This window comes from Myxocyprinus asiaticus, chromosome 27 (assembly GCF_019703515.2).
Source record: "Myxocyprinus asiaticus isolate MX2 ecotype Aquarium Trade chromosome 27, UBuf_Myxa_2, whole genome shotgun sequence".
NCBI lineage: Eukaryota > Metazoa > Chordata > Actinopteri > Cypriniformes > Catostomidae > Myxocyprinus > Myxocyprinus asiaticus.
The window spans coordinates 2124588-2145552 of record NC_059370.1 but is presented as its reverse complement, the minus strand read 5'-3'; the positions used below and the strand labels follow the sequence as shown (position 1 = coordinate 2145552).

Here is a 20965-nt window from a genome sequence, read left to right as displayed (position 1 = left end):
GATGGGTTCAAAAGTCTCCAAAGATCTGTAAGACCAAGATTTTTACACATCTTGTAAAGCGTCAATGTTGCTCTAGGGGGCTTACATACTTTTGCTTCACTGTGATCAAGGACTGAGTCCATCAAAAGATTAAAGTCTCCTCCCAATATTATATCATGAGGGGTGCCAGCGGCTTGCAACATCCCTTCAAGATCTATAAAAAAGCCCTGATCATCAGCGTTAGGTGCGTAAATATTAGCCAAAATCCACCTTTGCCCCTGAATTTCTGCTAAAACAATAATGACTCTTCCTAAATTCTTTAATCTGTTTGAGACATTTGAATTGTAGATGTTTATTTACCAATATAATGACTCCCTTGCTCTTACTTGAGCCAGCACTAAAAAAAAATGTCCACCCCATATCTTCCCAAATTTTTCAGTTTCCTGCGGAGAGAGATGTGTTTCTTGAAGAAACATTAGATCATATTTCTTACGTTTAAGAAAAGTAATAACCTTCTTTTTATGGGGTGCCCCATCCCATTTACATTCCATGTGGAGAGAGATAGTACACTCATATTAACATTTGACATTTTGATATAGTAGAAAATATAAATTGTGTTAAACAAAATTATACAGACCACATTCCCCATTAATAAAACAATCAAACCCTGAACTTCCTCCCGAACAAAACAAACAGAAAAAAGAAAAACGTGCGCATTAACCCCACGCACAAAAGCGGCAACCGGTGACAATCCCTCTAAACTCAAAAGGTCCATGAGCCCCCACGACAACTTTGCCATCGGATTGCTCAATTTTGCCTCAAATTTGTGAGGCAAAATTACATAACAGAAAATACTTTGTAAAATAAACCCCAGCCAATAGGAAGAATGAACACAAAGAACGTGTAGATTCATTCACAGAACTGTCTCAAAGGTGTGATCCTCCACAAAACAAATTCCAGCCGATATAAAACCGTTCAGATTCCTCGGACAGACAAACGTATGTTCAGTGAGCCGGCTGTTATGAGTTCAGCGGATGACGTAATCATTCCAATGTCCCGTAAAAATACTCAACAAAACAAACTCCAGCCAGCAGGAGGAATGAGCATGAAGAATGAACAGATTAATCCACAGCTGTTCCAAAGGAGTGTTATTCAATAGAACATGCTCCAGCCACTAGGCGGCTCCAATACAAAAAGAAACAAAACCGGCATCCCGGTTCCTCGAATGGTCGAGTCAATTCACTCGAGGCTGCATAAAAGTATATACCATGACTTACACAATCCGTCAACTTTTATAAATCACATCCTTTGTGTGAGCATGTAGAAATTTTGCAATCATCCGTAGTGTCCACTCTCAAACTGGCCGGGAACTTCAATGCAAAAGTAATCTTTCGTCAGTGCAAAAGTTTCTTTAAGGAAAAGTGTTATTCACAAACTCCAGCCGCACGGCGGAGCCAACGCAAAAAGAATCCAAAATGACGCCCAGCTTCCTCAAAAGCCAGAGTAAGTACAGCGAGTCGACCCACTCACATGAGAAACACCCAATGGTTTACTCACCATTGATTCAATAAAAGACATTGCCTGATTGGGACATGTAAATATTTTGCAACCGTCCTTTGTTTCTATTCAGTTTGGCCGGAAACATCAGAGCAAAAGTGATCTTTCGCTGATGTAAGAGTTTCTTACATTCCTTGAACCGATCGTGTTTCTCTCTTGTCGAACTCACAAAGTTTGGGAACAAGAAAATATTCTGGTTCTTCCAAGAAAGCTTCCCTTTGCTCCTCGCCTGGTGCAACACAATGTCTTTATCGGATGATCTCAGAAATCTGGCCAGAATTGAACGGGGCCTATCTCCCTCAGCAAATCTGTGAGCTGGGTCTCTGCGAGATTGCTCGATTTCCAGCTTGTGGCCTGTTACGTCGAGCAGACTCGGGAAAAGCTCGTCTAGGAATTTCACCATATCTCTGCCCTCCTCATGCTCAGGAATTCCAACAATTTGAATGTTATTCCTGCAGCTTCTGTTCTCAAGATCTTCAAGCTTTTCAAGGAGATGTTCTCAACATCAGTCACTCTTGAAACAAACTCGGAGTATTTTATTTCCATCGCCGTAATCGACCGACATATTACAGCGAGATCCTCCAAGTCAGCAAGAACCTGTTGGACAACTGACACTGGATCTTCTCTCCCGCCGCGCCATCCAAATAGAGTCTGTAGGCCTGTCGGGGCTTTCATTCTGAACACGTAAGTGTCTTTTAATGTCACCAGAGCCCGAGGATTTTGACTTCTTTGCCATGTTTTGCCTCAGAGCAAATGTGTAACTGGGTGTATCAAATTTCACCAGATTATAACATGAAAATAATTAAAAATTTAGCAAACTACGCAGAGCTCGTCGCTCGCACGTCTGCTTCTTGCATGGTGTCACGTGACCCCCAATACTCTAATTTGTATTGACAACCATGAGTTGCCACATACTAAAACCGTTCCACCAGCACAGTTGAGCATGGTTAGATAACCGTGCTGAGAAATCCGGGCTGCGAACGGTCTATAATTGTACCGTGCTCAGTGGAAATGCTACTTGAACCATTCCTCACCATGCTCGGAACTGTTTGGCGAGTGGAAAAGAGCTTATTGACTCAATGGCATGAGATTGGGGAGGGACTATCTATTTGTTCCGACAGCGGGTGTATTCCATTTGGTGACATTAGTGGTGCAGAAATTATACTTAAGCGTTCAATAAAAAAAAATAATGAAAAAAAATAAATAAACGTGTTGCTTATTCTGATTTCCTTTGTGTAATTTTAGACACACAAATTTTAAAAACAGAAGATGCTAAATATGTAACTGTCACATAGGGCTGGGGGATAGGACGATGTAATCGAATATCAACGATGTCTTAAAAAGATCCCGATGCTGATTGCGAACAGACGATGATCAACAATATCACCATCGGCAAAACCATGGATCTGGAAGTTGCCAGATATATTAAACAGTGGCCAGGGTGTGAAACTAGCACCCGCCACCCGCAAAATGCAACGAGGCAGAATCCAAATGCAGGTATTTCATGCGCGGGTAATTTTGCTCATCTACCCGCAACAGGCGGGCGACATGTAAGATGTCTCGGAGTGACACGTGACAAGAAATGCTGTTAGTCACAGACACGCGCTTGAAGAAACACACTATATTATATTTTTAAGAAGAGACAAAAGACAAGCCGCCAATGCTCATGTCTGATTCGCTGTTTGTTCAGAGGTGTGCAGCGCGAGCTTGTCATGTGGAACAAGCGCATGTAAAGAGTTTTCCCTTTTTTTTTTTTTTTTTCTTCTGTGTTTCATTCATCTGAAAACTGTTTGGAAGAATAATGTAGTCTGTGAGAATGCTGCAAATGATCTCTGATCATCTCAGGAGTTGCTGTGACTTTAGTTCTCCTTATTTCCACACTGTTAGCATGCATTGTGAACGCAACTCTGCAGGTTCAATAATATATATCTTTCTATTAAAGAAACAAAGATGAAAGTGATTAAATCATAATATAATACAAGACACGTTCACCTTGCACCTAAAATTGAGTTTTATTTTTTTTAGGCAGCATTAACTGTAGGCTATTACCAAAACGCAACACAAATTTGATAACACACATTTGGCAGCATTATTTTGGGAACACGGGAATTTATTAGACTTTTTATTATTATTATTATTGTCTTTACATTTATAATTGTCTTTAGTTCTTAATCTGTAGGCTATTAGTAATTTTGCACCTGGTGTCATTGACGGATGCTTGCTTGATGGCAAATGGAGCCGGTAAATGTTTGGATTTGGGGAGGTGGTTATATAAGATTTTTTGATCACTTTAGTGTATTGCTTTTTTCGTTTAGTTTAAAGTGCAATTGGTATTTAGAAATGTCTTATGTTTTTCGTGTTTCAATAAATGAATAACATTTTTAAAGCAAAAAAATTCACTGACCCTCGGCAAGGGGGTTGACTATGAAATCGGATATCACAATATTTAAGGCTGTTATCGTTAAAATATTTTTTACATAATCGCCCAGCCCTACTGTCACATTTTCTTCACATTCATTTAAAGGGTTCCAAAAACTGTCCAACTTTTCATTAATACTTTCCAATATTTTTCTTCATTAGTGTTCTTATATATATTTGAAACTGCCCGAAAACAAAACCCGAAGTTGTATTCAGTTCTCAGTTTGAACGTGGGCAGCTTGCAGTCTAAACCTAACCAGCAGCGGTTTATTTTCCATGAAAACTTTAGAGATCAACTGAACACATCCCTCTTCCTGTCAATTTTACAGGAGGACTTCCTGCTTCTGAACCACTGCGCAACGGCTTGAACAACTTGACTGAAGTGTGCAAACATGTCCTGCACACTTTTGAGGTGAGACTGAACACAGACAAACACAGATTTCCCTCCACACCTTTATCCTGTCAATATAATTAAATTTGCATGTACAACCCCAATTCGGAAAACTTTGGGACAGTAAAGAAAATGAGAAAACAATTTACTGATTTGTAAATTCTATTCACCCTGTGCTATATTGAAAGCACTACAACAACACATTATTTGATGTTTTACCTTGTGAATTTAAAGGTGCACTCTATAAGTTTAGAGCTGGCTCTTACTTGTCCCATCGGTCCCTGTAGTACTTGTGGTTTTGGACTCTATAGTGACACCCATCATCCTGGATACTGGAAGTTTGTTTACTAACTGCTGCCGCTTCTCACCAAATATGTTCATTTATATTTTGTTTTGTTACTTTTAGTCTTTGTTTTTCTCAGTCTCATAATACACACATCCCTATTATGGACATTCTTGGATTTAATCCAAACAAGTTTTTGGGTGTTTAGTGGTCGACCGATATATCGCTGAGGTCAATAAATCGGCCGATATTCAGAATTTATTAATTATCGCATCGGCCGATACATTTTCCCCTTTGGACGATTTGTTTCTTGAGGGCACTGAGAATCGCCTGCTTGCATGTGAAGCGTCTGAGACATGTAAAGGACCAGTCATGGTTCGTTTTATTGTTACGTGCCATCATGTTACTACTATAATAGACTGGTGTGCAACACAGTCTCATTTAAACGGTCCGCTTATCTATGCTGCAGCAGACAAGTTTGAGCTCCGTGTTAAAGTGCTCGTCTGTTTCAACAGTTCTCTGTAACTTTTAACTGTCTTGTCTAATAATAAAAAGGCAAATATTAATAAAACTAATATCATATAGCGTCTGCAAATTGCACATACAGTTGTGCTCAAAAGTTTGCATTCCCTGGCAGAAATTGTGAAATTTTGGCATTGATTTTGAAAATATGACTGATCATGCAAAAAAAACTCTTATTTAAGAATAGTGATCATATGAAGCCATTTATTATCACATAGATGTTCGGCTCCTTTTTAAATCATAATGATAACAGAAATCACCCAAATGGCCCTGATCAAAAGTTTACATACCCTTGAATGTTTGGCCTTATTACAGACACACACAGTTTTAAATGGCAATTAAAGTTTAATTTTGGCTTTTTAAATTGCAATTAGTGCCTGTGTATAAATAGTCAATGAGTTTGTTAGCTCTCACTTGGATGCACTGAGCAGGCTAGATACTGAGCCATGGGGAGCAGAAAAGAACTGTCAAAAGACTTGCGTAACAAGGTAATGGAACTTTATAAAGATGGAAAAAGATATAAAAAGATATCCAAAGCCTTGAAAATGCCAGTCTGTTCAATCACTTATTAAGAAGTGGAAAATTCGGGGATCTCTTGATACCAAGCCAAGGTCAGGTAGACCAAGAAGATTTCAGCCACAACTGCCAGAAGAATTGTTTGGAATACAAAGAAAAACCCACAGGTAACCACAGGAGAAATACAGGCTGCTCTGGAAAAAGATGGTGTGGTTGTTTCAAGGAGCACAATACGATGATACTTGAACAAAAATGAGCTGCATGGTCGAGTTGCCAGAAAGAAGCCTTTACTGCGCCAATGCCACAAAAAAGCCCGGTTACAATATGCCCGACAACACCTTGACACGCCTCACAGCTTCTGGCACATTGTAATTTGGAGTGACGAGACCAAAATAGAGCTTTATGGTCACAACCATAAGCGTTATGATTGGAGAGGGTTCAACAAGGCCCATAGTGAAAAGAACACCATCCACACTGTGAAGCATGGTGGTGGCTCACTGATGTTTTGGGGGGGGGTGTGAGCTCTATAGGCACGGGGAATCTTGTGAAAATTGATGGCAAGATGAATGCAGCATGTTATCAGAAAATACTGGCAAACAATTTGCATTCTTCTGCACGAAAGCTGCACATGGGACGCTGTTGGACTTTCTAGCATGACAATGACCCTAAGCACAAGGCCAAGTTGACCCTCCAGTGGTTACAGCAGAAAAAGGTGAAGGTTCTGGAGTAGCTATCACAGTCTCCTGACCTTAATATCATCGAGCCACTCTGGGGAGATCTCAAACGTGCGGTTCATGCAAGACGACCAAAGATTTTGCATGACCTGGAGGCTTTTTGCCAAGACGAATGGGCAGCTATACCACCTGCAAGAATTTGGGGCCTCATAAACAACTGTTACAAAAGACTGCACGCTGTCATTGATGCTAAAGGGGGCAATACACAGTATTAAGAACTAAGGGTATGCAGACATTTGAACAGGGGTCATTTCATTTTTTTCTTTGTTGCCATGTTTTGTTTCATGATTGTGCCATTCTGTTATAACCTACAGTTGAATATGAATCCCATAAGAAATAAAAGAAATGAGTTTTGCCTGCTCACTCATGTTTTCTTTAAGAATGGTACATATATTACCAATTCTCCAATGGTATGCAAACTTTTGAGCACAACTGTATCTCGTTTAAACAGATGTAATAAACCAACCTCACACAACTTGAGCAGATCCTGTGGAATTCCTCTGAAGCATGTATTCTAACCGTCTCTCCTCAACAGTTCCCTGTAACTTTTCTAATGATAAAAGGCAAATATCAATATAACTTCTATTATATAACACCTGCAAATATGCACATATCTCGTTTAAAAATGTTATTCACGAACGTCACGAAAATCCAGTGTTTTCTTCCTGTCGAGCACTCATCTAATATCTTCCTGTCAAGCGAGTATTCTATCAGCCAGATTCAATAACTTAAGGACAGTGGCGGATTTAGGCATGGGCAACATGGGCAGTTGCCCAGGGTGGCATGTTGCAGGGGGGGCACAAGGCAACACCCCCCCCCCCGTCAACAACTTTGGGGGCGTGTTGAAGTGGGTTTTGCCCAAGGCGCCATACAATACAACAATTAAATAAAAAAAACCCATATCAGTCGATCACTAGTGTTTTTGCTTTCTGGACTGTGACCGTGCAGCTGCAACTCACCAACTCTCTGGCAGCTGAGACCGCTGTGTACTTGCGCTTGGTGTTTGGTGCTAGATCTCCAAATGAGAATGTGTTGCGAATTATGAAGCGCACAATACGGCAACGAAGGCCCCGTATAATTGCACAGATTAAGGCCTGCATAATGGATGAATGGGGAAAAATTCTGCTTGCTAAATTTAAAGTGTTCACCTGCTTTGCGCATGAAGAAGCCATCTGAGACGTGTGAATGACTGTTCCTTTTGCTGTTACATGTCATCGTGTTACCACAATAATAGACCGCTGTGCAAAGTCTCATTCAAGCAGTCACCTGACTAAGTAGAAACACATGGGCTCATGATGTGTGTATTTCATTCACCCTATCTCCTCAACACTTCCCTATAACGTTTAACTATCTAACTGTCTAGGGATGTGCAAGAATGGTCGACTAGTCATTTTAAAACTGACTTGTGGATTAGTGATGTTGACTAGTAATTTTTAAACAACAAAAAATTATTAAAAGATTTTTACTTCTTTCTTGTAGTTTAAATATTTTTTTAAATCACAAATACCATTACAGTTAATAAATAAGTATAGAATAAACATTATGATCATAAATCTGATGGTAGCCACCTCACGTTATTTGCTGCAGGCGCTAAACCGTTGGAGTGAGTCACGTCACCGGAAACAAGTACTGAATGGACAAGTTTCACAAAAGTGGGAACTGATGTCATACAATGCAATATTTGCAAGATAATGTCAATAATGCTCAGGATGTCAAGGATGTGAGCTCAGAGTCAGGGGCAGAATCTTCATCTGGTGTTGCAGAAGCAAAAGCGGTATCACTGCATGGACACATACCAGAACCCTCTCCAATGGTGGAAGATGATTGAGAGTCGATATTCTAATCTGACAGTCTGACAGTTTTGTGCATGCACAGGTTATAGTTATTAAGCTTATTTATTTTTTGAATAGCCTATCTGTTATCCTACTGAGGTGATGTGCTTGGCGTCTACAGTAGGGCTGTGCCAATACTATCAAATATCGATATATTGTGATACTTTTCCTCATGATATTGTATCGATACTTTAGATCCCTGTATCTATATTTTTATTTAACTAATTGTGTATTCAGATCATGTCCAACAGTTCAATAAAGATGAAGCAGGTTGTCTAAAGTGCAAACTCGGAGTGGTTTTTCTTATTGCAGACAGTGACACTTCTCTGAGGTGCAAGAGAGAGACTGAAAGTGATCCCACTTCTCTCGCGGACACGCTGGTCCTCACTCACGAGTTAGATTTTACGATTAACCGTGATCTTTATTTGATTATATCGATACTGATTCTTAAAATCATTTACCGATGTGCAGCACTTTACAATGACAGTATATCACTCACATACGCGACTCGTTATGCATTTTTGGGCTCACCATTCACGAACACTGTGGAAAAAATGCAAAAAAAATCACCCCCAAATTTACTCCAATTATTCATAAATATTTTATGTGTTTATAATCTTACGATAAACAGGATTTTTTTGTATCATTTTTTTTTCTTTCTAAATTTGTAAGCATGTAATTCTGGTTCTGTTCACTCTCTCACTTTGAAAAGTCTTATTGTGTTCCACTAGATGGCAGCAAGTACTAGAAAATATTTTGTTTTGGAGAATTGCAAAAATAAAGATATCTGTAATTAGCAACTGCTTGGTAATATTTCAGATTTCACTCACCAGATCAGCACCGAGTTCAGCATCCTTTCACTGCGTGTTGAGAGTAAAAGTTTGGTTTGCCTTGTAATGTGTCCAAAGATGAGATCCACGTAATCCATTTGTCATTGATAGTGTCTCTTATAATTCCCTAAAAACAACAAAAATAAATATTTAATTCTAATCTGACATTCGACTCAATTTGCGTTGAAGTCCCTGACCTTAAACAGACAGTACTGGGTTTCAGAACGTGTTCTACATATTGATGTAAATACTTGTAAATAGGACAAATTAGGCATCTAAAAATTAAACATACATATACTGTATACACACATGCACATTTTTTGCATCATAAGTATTGATGGAATACTTGAAAGTTTGATATTTTTAAAAGCTAAAATGTGACTAAAGTGATAAACTACTGATAAAAAAAAAAACATTAACTGAGAGAGAATTTCTTTTATTTGTAAGCATAATGGACATAACTGAAATATACCAGTATTTATTGGAATAACATTGAGAGCATGTGAATCATAAGAAAATCGAACCATGAATAATAATTCAGTATTATATTAATAATAAATTTGACTGTGCCCCACAATAATAATTAACATTAAACTGGGTTCCAAAAAGTGAGTGAAATTTTAGTTTTTGCACACCCTGTTCATTCACCAAAAAAATCAGTAAATAATTTTAAAATTGTGTAAAAAAAATTCTATCTGCACACTGAATTAAGATACAGACTAAAAAAGTTCTAGCAAAAATACATAAGTTTTACATTTGCATGGTAAAAAAGTGCAAAGTGCAAGTGAATTAAAACACAGATCAACAGTAGAAAACGTTTCAGCACATTGCTTTCTTCAATCCTCAAACTAAAGCCATTTTATAGGTACTTAATTGGAGATTATGACCAGCTGTACTTAATGAGTTGACAACAAATTGACATCTTAATTACAAAGACTAGAAAAAAATCAGCCAAACAAATGACACGAAACATAAAAAAAAACAAAACAGGAAAGGTCCATCTCTTCATCTATCTATCTATCTATCTATCTATACACATACATACATTTTAGCCAAATACATTTAAACTCAGTTTTTCACAATTTCTGACATTTAATCGTAGAAAACGTTCCCTGTTTTAGGTCAGTTAGGATCACTATTTTAAGAATGTGAAATGTCAGAATAATAGTAGAGAGAATGATTTATTTCAGCTTTTATTTCATCACATTCCCAGTGGGTCAGAAGTTTACATACAATTTGTCAGTATTTGGTAACATTGCCTTTAAATTGTTTAACTTGGATCAAACGTTTTGGGTAAACACAAGCCACAAGCTTCTCACAATAAGTTGCTGGAATTTTGGCCCATTCCTCCAGACAGAACTGGTGTAACTGAGTCAGGTTTGGAGGCCTCCTTGCTCGCACATGCTTTTTCAGATTGAGGTCAGGGCTTTGTGATGGCCACTCCAATACCTTGACTTTGTTGTCCTTAAGCCATTTTGCCACAATTTTGGAGGTATGCTTGGGGTCATTGTCCATTTGGAAGACCCATTTGTGAACGAGCTTTAACTTCATGGCTGATGTCTTGAGATGTTGCTTCAATATATCCACATAATTTTCCTTCCTCATGATGCCATCTATTTTGTGAAGTGCACCAGTCCCTCCTGCAGCAAAGCACCCCCCAACATGATGCTGCCACCCCATGCTTCACGGTTGGGATTGTGTTTTTTGGCTTGCAAGCCTCCAAACATAATAATTGGTCATTATGGCCAAAAAGTTCAATTTTTGTTTCATCAGACCAGAGGAAATTTCTCGAAAGTAAGATCTTTGTCCCCATGTGCACTTGCAAACTTAAGTCTGGCTTTTCTGTGGTGGTTTTGGAGCAGTGGCTGCTTCATTGCTGAGCACCCTTTCAGGTTATGTTGATATAGTACTCATTTTACTGTGGATATAGATACTTGTTTACCTGTTTCCTCCAGCATCTTCACAAGGTGCTTTGCTGCTGTTCTGAGATTGATTTGCACTTTTCGGCCTAAACTACGTTCATCTCTAGGAGACAGAATGCGTCTCCTTCCTGAGCGGTATGATGTACTATTGTTTGTACAAATGAACGTGGTACCTTCAGGCATTTGGAAATTGCTCCCAAGGATGAACCAGACATTTTTTTTTCTTCTGAGGTCTTGGCTGATTTCTTTTGATTTTCCCATGATGTCAAGCAAAGAGGCACTGAGTTTGAAGGTAGGCCTTAAAATACATCCACAGGTACGCCTCCAATTGACTCCAGTTAGCCTATCAGAAGCTAAATTAGGCTTGACATAATTTTCTGGAATTTTCTAAGCTGCTTAAAGGCACAGTTAACTCAGTAAACTTCTGACCCACTAGAATTGTGATAGTCAATTAAAAGTGTAAACAATTGTTGGAAAAATTACTTGTGTCATACACAAAGTAGATGTCTTAAATTACTTGCCAACTATAGTTTGCTAATATGAAATTTGTGGAGTGGTTAAAAAATGAGTTTTAACGACTTCAACTGTGTGTATGTGTGTGTGTATGTATATGTACAGGTGCATCTCAATAAATTAGAATGTCATGGAAAAGTTCATTTATTTCAGTAATTCAACTCAAATTGTGAAACTCGTGTATTAAATAAATTCAGTGCACACAGACTGAAGTAGTTTAAGTCTTTGGTTATTTTAATTGTGATGATTTTGGCTCACATTTAACAAAAACCCACCAATTCACTATCTCAAAAAATTAGAATATGGTGACATGCCAATCAGCTAATCAACTCAAAACACCTGCAAAGGTTTCCTGAGCCTTCAAAATGGTCTCTCAGTTTGGTTCACTAGGCTACACAATCATGGGGAAGACTGCTGACCTGACAGTTGTCCAGAAGACAATCATTGACACCCTTCACAAGGAGGGTAAGCCACAAACATTCATTGCCAAAGAAGCTGGCTGTTCACAGAGTGCTGTATCCAAGCATGTAAACAGAAAGTTGAGTGGAAGGAAAAAGTGTGGAAGAAAAAGATGCACAACCAACCGAGAGAACCGCAGCCTTATGATTGTCCAGCAAAATCGATTCAAGAATTTGGGTGAACTTCACAAGGAATTGACTGAGGCTGGGGTCAAGGCATCAAGAGCCACCACACACAGACGTGTCAAGGAATTTGGCTACAGTTGTCGTATTCCTCTTGTTAAGCCACTCCTGAACCACAGACAACGTCAGAGGCGTCTTACCTGGGCTAAGGAGAAGAAGAACTGGACTGTTGCCCAGTGGTCCAAAGTCCTCTTTTCAGATGAGAGCAAGTTTTGTATTTCATTTGGAAACCAAGGTCCTAGAGTCTGGAGGAAGGGTGGAGAAGCTCATAGCCCAAGTTGCTTGAAGTCCAGTGTTAAGTTTCCACAGTCTGTGATGATTTGGGGTGCAATGTCATCTGCTGGTGTTGGTCCATTGTGTTTTTTGAAAAGCAAAGTCACTGCACCCGTTTACCAAGAAATTTTGGAGCACTTCATGCTTCCTTCTGCTGACCAGCTTTTTAAAGATGCTGATTTCATTTTCCAGCAGGATTTGGCACCTGCCCACACTGCCAAAAGCACCAAAAGTTGGTTAAATGACCATGGTGTTGGTGTGCTTGACTGGCCAGCAAACTCATCAGACCTGAAGAAAATGAGAAACAAGAGACCAAAAAATGCAGATGAGCTGAAGGCCACTGTCAAAGAAACCTGGGCTTCCATACCACCTCGGCAGTGCCACAAACTGATCACCTCCATGCCACGCCGAATTGAGGCAGTAATTAAAGCAAAAGGAGCCCCTACCAAGTATTGAGTACATATACAGTAAATGAACATACTTTCTAGAAGGCCAACAATTCACTAAAACATTTTTTTTTATTGGTCTTATGATGTATTCTAATTTTTTGAGATAGTGAATTGGTGGGTTTTTGTTAAATGTGAGCCAAAATCATCACAAAAGAACCAAAGACTTAAACTACTTCAGTCTGTGTGCACTGAATTTATTTAATACACGAGTTTCACAATTTGAGTTGAATTACTGAAATAAATGAACTTTTCCACGACATTCTAATTTATTGAGATGCACCTGTATGTATGCGTGTGTGTGTGTGTGTGTGTGTGTGTGTGTGTGTGTATATATATATATAATATATATATATATATATAATATAGTGAAGGATGGAACAAAACAAATTTATTCACACTCGTGATGTATTTTCCCAGACAACGAAATACCCGACCGGTAGGGAATGCACAGATGAAGTAGGGTCTTTTCCAGAGAGATGTTGTCCTTCACAACTGTGATTGCATTTAATTTTAATTGCATTTAATTATTTCCAGTTTTATTCGAATTTTAATTTCAAAGTTTGAAATCAATGTGTCTTTCTTTGTGTAGGCTTGCTTACTTAGTCAACCTACTTTATTGAAATGCTGAACATTATTTTAAAAAGCACAAATAGTTATACATTTACATACAAATATACATAGAAACATGGATCTAAAGTATCACAATATATCGAAATTTGATTGTATTGACACAGCCCTAAATCTGTTAAAGTTATTGTTATAGTTTTGCCTAGTTCTGATTTGTTATTGTTAGTTTGGCAAGTAAATAAGAACATGATGCCTTATTACTTGAGTCAAATAATGTTCTTTTTCTTTTGTATTCTGAAGCAGACACGGATGAAAGATTTCAAGGATAAAGAAGCAGCATCAATGGAGTGAAGCTCCATAAAATCTTTATATTGAAGATTTATTGGGTAAAAGATAAGAACCCCAGTTTATTGCAGTTCTTGTCATTTTTGATTTTTGTTTTGTTTTTTTGTAGGTTTATCTCAAAAGAAACCACAATCTTTAAAAAAAAAAAAAAAAATGTAAATGAAGCTTAATTTGTTTGTATTAAATGTGAGTTTAATAAATATTGATAAATTGTTTGTCCCATTGCAAAGTTTCATATCTTGTGATAGTGGTATTTACTGCACAATATCCATATAAAATTGTATTCTTAAAACATTTAATAAACTGTGTCTGAAGATATACTACATGTATAATATATATTATAAATATTTCCAAGTTTAAAATCACAGACTATGATGTCATAACATATTAACAGTTAAATAAAAAAATGCTTAATGAAGCAAGAGCTATGAGTGCTTTGATCTCAGATTATTTTTATGAGTACTTTAAATCAATTCAGTCATAGATAAGTAAACATATGCATGTAAAAGATGAAGGTCTGTTTCAAGCAGTTGTTGCTCAGCTCAATTACAACATTCCCATGCCCATTGTAATATATATATATATATATATATATATACACACACACACACACACACACTGGCGGCCAAAATTTTGGAATAATGTAGATTTTGCTGTTTCGGAAGGAAATGGTACTTTAATTTACCAAAGTGGCATTCAACTGATCACAAAGTATAGTCAGGACATTACTGATGTAAAAAAACAGCACCATCACTATTTGAAAAAAGTAATTTTTTATCAAATCTAGACAGGCTCCATTTCCAGCAGCCATCACTCCAACACCTTATCCTTGAGTAATCATGCTAAATTGTTAATTTGGTACTAGAAAATCACCTGCCATTATATCAAACACTGCTGAAAGCTATTTGGTTCGTTAAATGAAGCTTAACATTGTGTTTGTTTTTGAGTTGCCACAGTATGCAATGGACTGGCATGTCTTAAGGTCAATATTAGGTCAAAAATGGCAAAAAAGAAACTGCTTTCTCTAGAAACTCGTCAGTCAATCATTGTTTTGAGGAATGAAGGCTACAGAATGCTTGAAATTGCCAAAAAAAACGGAAGATTTCATATAAAGGTGTACACTACAGTCTTCAAAGACAAAGGACAACTGGCTCTAATAAGGACAGAAAGAGATGTGGAAGGCCCAGATATACAACTAAACAAGAGGATAAGTACATCAGTCTCTAGTTTGAAAAATGGATGCCTCACATGTCCTCAGCTGACAGCTTCATTGAATTCTACCAGCTCAACACCAGTTTCATGTACAACAGTAAAGAGAAGACTTGCTTTGTCTTGGCTGTGTGCTTCGGGTCATCGTCCTGTTGGAAGATGAACCTTCAACCCAGTCTGAGGTCCTGAATGCTCTGGACCAGGTTTTCATTAAGGATATATCTGTATTTTGCTGCATTCAGCTTTCCTTCAACCATGACCAGTCCCTGCCGCTAAAAAACACCCCCACAGCATGATGCTTCCACCACCATGCTTCACCAGTGGGATGGTATGGCGCAGGTGATGAACGGTGCCTGATTTCCTCCAGACATGATGCTTGGAATTGAGGCCAAACAGTTCAATCTTTGTTTCAGACAAGAGAATCTTGTTTCTCACAGTCTGAGAGACCTTAAGGTACTTTTTTGCAAATTCCAAGCGGGCTTTCATGTGTTTTGCTCTGTGAATAGGCTTCTGTCTGGCCACTTTACCATAAAGCCCAGATCGGTGGAGTGTTGCAGTGATAGTAGAAACTTGTAGAAGGACAACTATCTCCACACATGACCTCTGGAGCTCAACCAGAGTGACCATTGGGTTCTTGGTCACCTCTCTTACCAAGGCCCTTCTCCCCCGATTGCTCAGTTTGGCCGGGCAGCCAGCTCTAGAAAGAGTCCTGGTTGTTCCAAACTTCTATTTAAGAATTATGGAGGTCACTGTGCTCTTGGGAACATTCAATGCAGCCGAATGCATTTTCAGCTTTGAGACCTTATATAGACAGCTTTTGAATTTGCCACAGGTGGACAATCAAAGTGTAGAAACATCTCAAAGATGATCCAGAGAAATGGGATGCACCTGAGCTAAATTTCAAGTGTCACAGCAAAGGGTCTGAATACTTATGTCAATGTGACGTTTCATTTTTTTCTTTTTAATAAATTTATCAAGCATAAGCATAAGGCTGCAACATAAAGTATGAAACAAATGAAGAGGTCTGAATATTTTCTGAATGCACTGTATATATACACTGATGAGCCAAAACATTATGACCACTCACAGGTGAAGCAAATAACGTTGATCATTTCCTAACAAGGCCACATGTCAAGGTCTGGGTAGATTATATTGTAAGCGAACAATCAATTCTCGTAGTCAGGGTGTTGAATGCAGGAGAAATGGCCAGGAGTAAAGACCTGAGGGGTATTCCAGAAAGCAAGGTTAACTTGCTGTGACATAAACCCTTAATTCTCGTTTGATTAACCCAAAACTTGCAGTATGTAGGTTCCAGAACACCTGCGCGGGGTTAGTTCACTCAACCGTGAGTTTGAAACTAAAGGCGGTAAATTGCGCTCCGTGGCGCTGCAGAAATTTGAACAGACTCTGTAGTCGTAACTGGTAGTCACCGACAGACTCACAGTTGTTTCGAATTTTACGGTGAACTCAGAAAGGCATTCTAAGCAGATCACCGAATTCTCGAGTCACCATGGAAACAGACGATAAGAAGAAAGGCGCGCCATATTTCAGTGACGTAGAACATGAAATTGTAGTAACTGCAAATGAGAATTACCTCGTCTTCACTCGTAATAGTGATAGGAGCATGCTAATTGTTTTTATTGTTGTCATGTGAACTGAATGTATTTCCTTTATTTTTAATACCATTTGATGTACCCAGTTTAACATTGGGGTTTCTAAAAACTTAGAATCATATCACGTTTAATTTCCCACAGTTGCTGATGGTGTCATTGTATTAATGGACCCTTTTTCAATTGTAGGATCTCCCACAGTTGTCATCATTTTTCATAGATTGAATGTAATGTTTATCAGTAGGACACATGATTATTCATAAGATGAAGATCTGCTGTTAAAGAGGTGGAGAATGATGTGAGGCCAACAGAGTTATGTGACCTTTATGTCCTTTTCTTATTTGGTGTGGCATTAAAACTTGTTTGTTTAGTCACGTGACGCCATGCGAGGTTCAGACGTGTGAATGGTGAGATCTGCGCACTTTGCTAGTTTTAATAATTTTTATGTCATAAACCGATGAGATTCGATACACCCTGATCCTTAACTGTTCTAGGAAGACAATATGTCAAAGAATTCAAAATCCTCAGGCTCTGGAGACATTAAAAGACACTTACGTGCTCAAGCTGAAACCCCTGAGCAGCAGGCCGCAAGCCCGAGAGGTGATTTGGCCGGAGAAGTGAAAGAAATTCGGTAAGAACTGTTGAACATGTCGGCAATGCTGACGAAGGTCGTTGCTGACTTGGAGGATCTGGACGGGCTCTTCCCGGGCTCGACATAACAGGCCATAAGCTGGAAATCGAGCGAGCTCACAGGGTTCTGGCTTGGCGATCCGCTGAGGGAGACAGAGATTCTGGCCAAATTTTTTAGATCATCCGATAAAGATCTTGTGTTACACGAGGAGTAAAGGAAGGCTCTCTTGGAAGAACCACAGCATTTTCTTATTCCCAGACTTTGCGAATTCAACGAGAGAAATGTGATTGATTCAAGGAATGCAAGAAACTCAATGGAAGGTCGGTTTTGCACTGATGTTCCCGGCCAAATCGAGAATAGATGCCAAGGATGACCGCAAAATATTTACATGTCCCCAGCAAGCGATGTCCTTCATAAAGTCAATGGACTAATTTATTTTGTGGTACTCGCGTTGCAGCCAAGGGGTCCGACTTATTGAATATTCACTTGACAGTCCGAGGAAACTGAGCACCTTTTTTGTTTCTTTTTGTGCTGGTTCCACCTAGTGGCTGGAGTTTGTTTTGTGAAGTAGCACTCTTTTGGGACAGTGTTGTGGATGAATCTGCACGTTCTTTGTGCTTATGCCTCCTATTGGTTGGAGTTTGTTTTGTGGAATATTTTTTGCAGGACATTGGAGTGATTGGGTCATTTGTTGCACTCACATAGCAGTCGAATGGGCCGGCTCACTGAACATTCATTTGACTGCCTGAGGAAACTAAACAGCTTTTTTTTTTTTTGCTGGTTCCGCTTGTGGCTTGAGCTTTTTTAGTGAAGGAACAAACACCTTAGGGACAGTTATGTGCATGAATCTACACGTTTTTTGTGTTCTGCCTATTGGCTGGAGTTTGTTTTATAGATTGTCTTCTGTTGTGTAATTCTGTCTCACAAAATCTGTATAGAAACATTACATTGCATAGACTTGAGCAATCCGACGGCAAAGTTGTCGCGGGGGCTCTTGTAGGCAAACATGGACTATTTGAGTTTATAGGGATGGACGTCAGTTGGCGCTGTCATGCGCACATTTTTCTTTATTCTGTTTGTTTGGTTCTGGGGGAAGTTTGGGGTTTGATTGTTGTACTAATGTTGGAATGTGGTCTTTAAAATTTTATTTTTGACACAATCTATTTTTTTCTAATATGTCAAAATGTCAAATGATAATATGAGTGGATTGTCTCTCTCCATGTGGAATGTGAATGGTTTGGGGCACCCCATAAAAAGAAGGAAGGTTATTTCTCTTCTTAAACGTACGAAATATGATATAGTGTTTCTTCAAGAAACGCCCGCAAGAAGCTGAAAAATTTGGGAAGATACACTACTGGACAAAACTTTTGAAACACTTGACTGAAATGTTTCTCATGATCTTAAAAATCTTTTGTTCTGAAGGCATATGCTTAAATGTTTGAAATTAGTTTTGTAGACAAAAATATAATTGTGCCACCATATTCATTTATTTCATTATAAAACTAAAATTTAATAATAATAAAAAAAAAGTTTTTGAAATTGATGACTTGGACCAAATAATAAAGAAAAGCAGCCAATAAGTACCCAACATAGATGGGAACTATTTCAATACTGTTTAAAAAGCATCCCAGGGTGATACCTCAAGAAGATGGTTGAAAAAATGTCAAGAGTACATGTCTGCAAATTCTAGGCAAAGGGTGACTACTTTGAAGATGCTAAAATATAACACAGTTTTTATTTATTTTGGATTTTGTTTAGTAACAACATAATTCCCATAGTTCCATTTATGTTATTCCATAGTTTTGATTATTCTAAAATGTGAAAAAATGTGTTTCAAAACTTTTGACCGGTAGTGTATGTGGTGGACATGTAAGATCTTAAAGGGATGCTGCAAGCCGCTTGCACCCTTCATGATGTAATATTGGGAGGAAACTTTAATCTTTTGATGGATTCAGTCCTTGATCATAGTGAAGCAAAAGTGTGCAAGCCCCCTAGAGCAACACTGGATGTATAAAAATCTTGGTCTTACAAATATTTGGAGACTTTTGAACCTATCTGGGAGGGACTATAATTTTTTTTCATCAGTCCATAAGATTTACTCTAGAATAGATTTTTTATATATATATATATATATATATATATATATATATATATATATTTATATGTCTAAGTCCCTCATTCCATCTGTTGTTGATTGCTCAATTGGAAACATTTTAGTCTCAGATCACACCCTGGTGTGTTTAGAGGTGTTGCAACATATAAAGAAAAGGAAATCATATAGTTGGCGCTTTAATGTATCCCTTTTGCAAAATCTTGAATTCCAACAAATTCTAAAGGCTGAAATCAATGTCTATATGGAGACCAACTGGTCCTCAGTATACTCTGTGGGCGTGGTTTGGGAGGCAGTTAAGTATCATGCAGTATGCCGCATTCACCAAAAAATCCAAAGCAGAAGAACTCGTGGAATTGGAAGGGAATATTAAAAGTGCCGAGGCAGAGCTGAAACATCGAATGTCATCTAATGGCCTCAGAGAATTGACTCGATTGAAATACAGATATAATATTATTTTGTCGCGGAAGGTGGAGTTTTGGCTATTCAGGGCATAGACAGTCATATGGGAGACAAGTCGGGGACAAAGCAGGGAAGCTTCTGGCTAGATATATAAAACAGAGAGAGTCTTTTTCTACCATTCCCTCAGTGAAATCTGCTGGTGGTGAAATATTTACCTTGGCCACTGATATTAATAATGCTTTTAAAGAATTCTATCTTGATCTTTATAGTTCCACATCTTCGTCTACTGAAGAGGATATTAGAAACTTTGTTGAACCATTAGAACTTCCTAAACTGTTGGCTGAGCAAAAAAATTCTCTTGATTCTGAGATAACCTTGGGGGAGCTTGGTGAGGTAATTAAGGCCTTGCCTACAGGCAAGGCTCCGTGGCCAGACAGCTTTGCCGCTGAATTTTGTAGACTTTATGCTACAGAACTGGCTCCACTTTTGCTAGAAGTTTATACGGAATCATTAAAGAATGGAAAGCTTCCACCAACCACAACACAAGCCCGGATCAGTCTGATATTTAAAAAGGACAAAGATCCAAGCGAGTGAAAGAGTTACTGTCCAATTTCCCTGATCCAGCTAGACGTTAAAATATTGTCAAAGAGTTCGAGAGTCGCGTGGCGCCTTGCGGGGGTCGGACGTGTGAAAGGCGAGCTCTGTGCACTTTTTAATTCTTTTTGTGTCTTAAACCGGTGAGATTCAATACACCCTGATACATAACGGTTCTAAGAAGTCAACATGTCAAAGAATTCAAAATCTTCGGGCTCTGGAGATATTAAAAGACACTTACGTGCTTAAGCTGATACCCCAGACAGGGCCGCAGACCAGGGACTCAGTTTGGACAGTGCGGCGGGAGAAATCCAGCGGCAACTGGCGAGCATGTCTGTGATGCTGGCAAAGGTCGTAGTGTACCTGGAGGATCTTGCTGTAATACTTCGATCGATTATGGCCATGGAAGCTAAATTCTCTGAGTTGGTTACAAGAATGGGGAATGTCGTGAGACAGATCGATTATCTGGAGTCATCAGAGAGGGAGTTAGCTGCTAATCTGCTAGTGACAAAGACAGACTTGGAGTGCGTCTGGGAAAATTTGGAAGATCTTGAGAATCATAATCGGTGAAACAGCGTCCGAATTTTCAGAATTCCAGAGCATGAGGAAGGCCGAGATATGGTGAAATTCATGGACG

The 20965-nt window shown here is 38.6% G+C and overlaps 1 protein-coding gene across 6 annotated transcripts in view; it reads left to right on the top strand.

Annotated features, from left to right (window-relative positions):
• Positions 1 to 20965, top strand: part of polr1d (RNA polymerase I and III subunit D) — a 64543-nt gene that overhangs the window by 18758 nt on the left and 24820 nt on the right. For 2 of the 6 annotated variants that reach the window (XM_051658634.1, XM_051658635.1), the window contains exons 4-5: positions 4284 to 4366; positions 13731 to 14005. In XM_051658634.1, the coding sequence (XP_051514594.1) occupies positions 4284 to 4366; positions 13731 to 13778 (131 nt within the window). In that variant the 3' untranslated portion in view covers positions 13779 to 14005. Of the gene's footprint in view, positions 1 to 4283; positions 4367 to 7987; positions 8811 to 13727; positions 14006 to 20965 lie in introns of those variants that run through there. The other 4 variants (XM_051658629.1, XM_051658632.1, XM_051658633.1 and 1 more) reach the window with 3 other exon arrangements.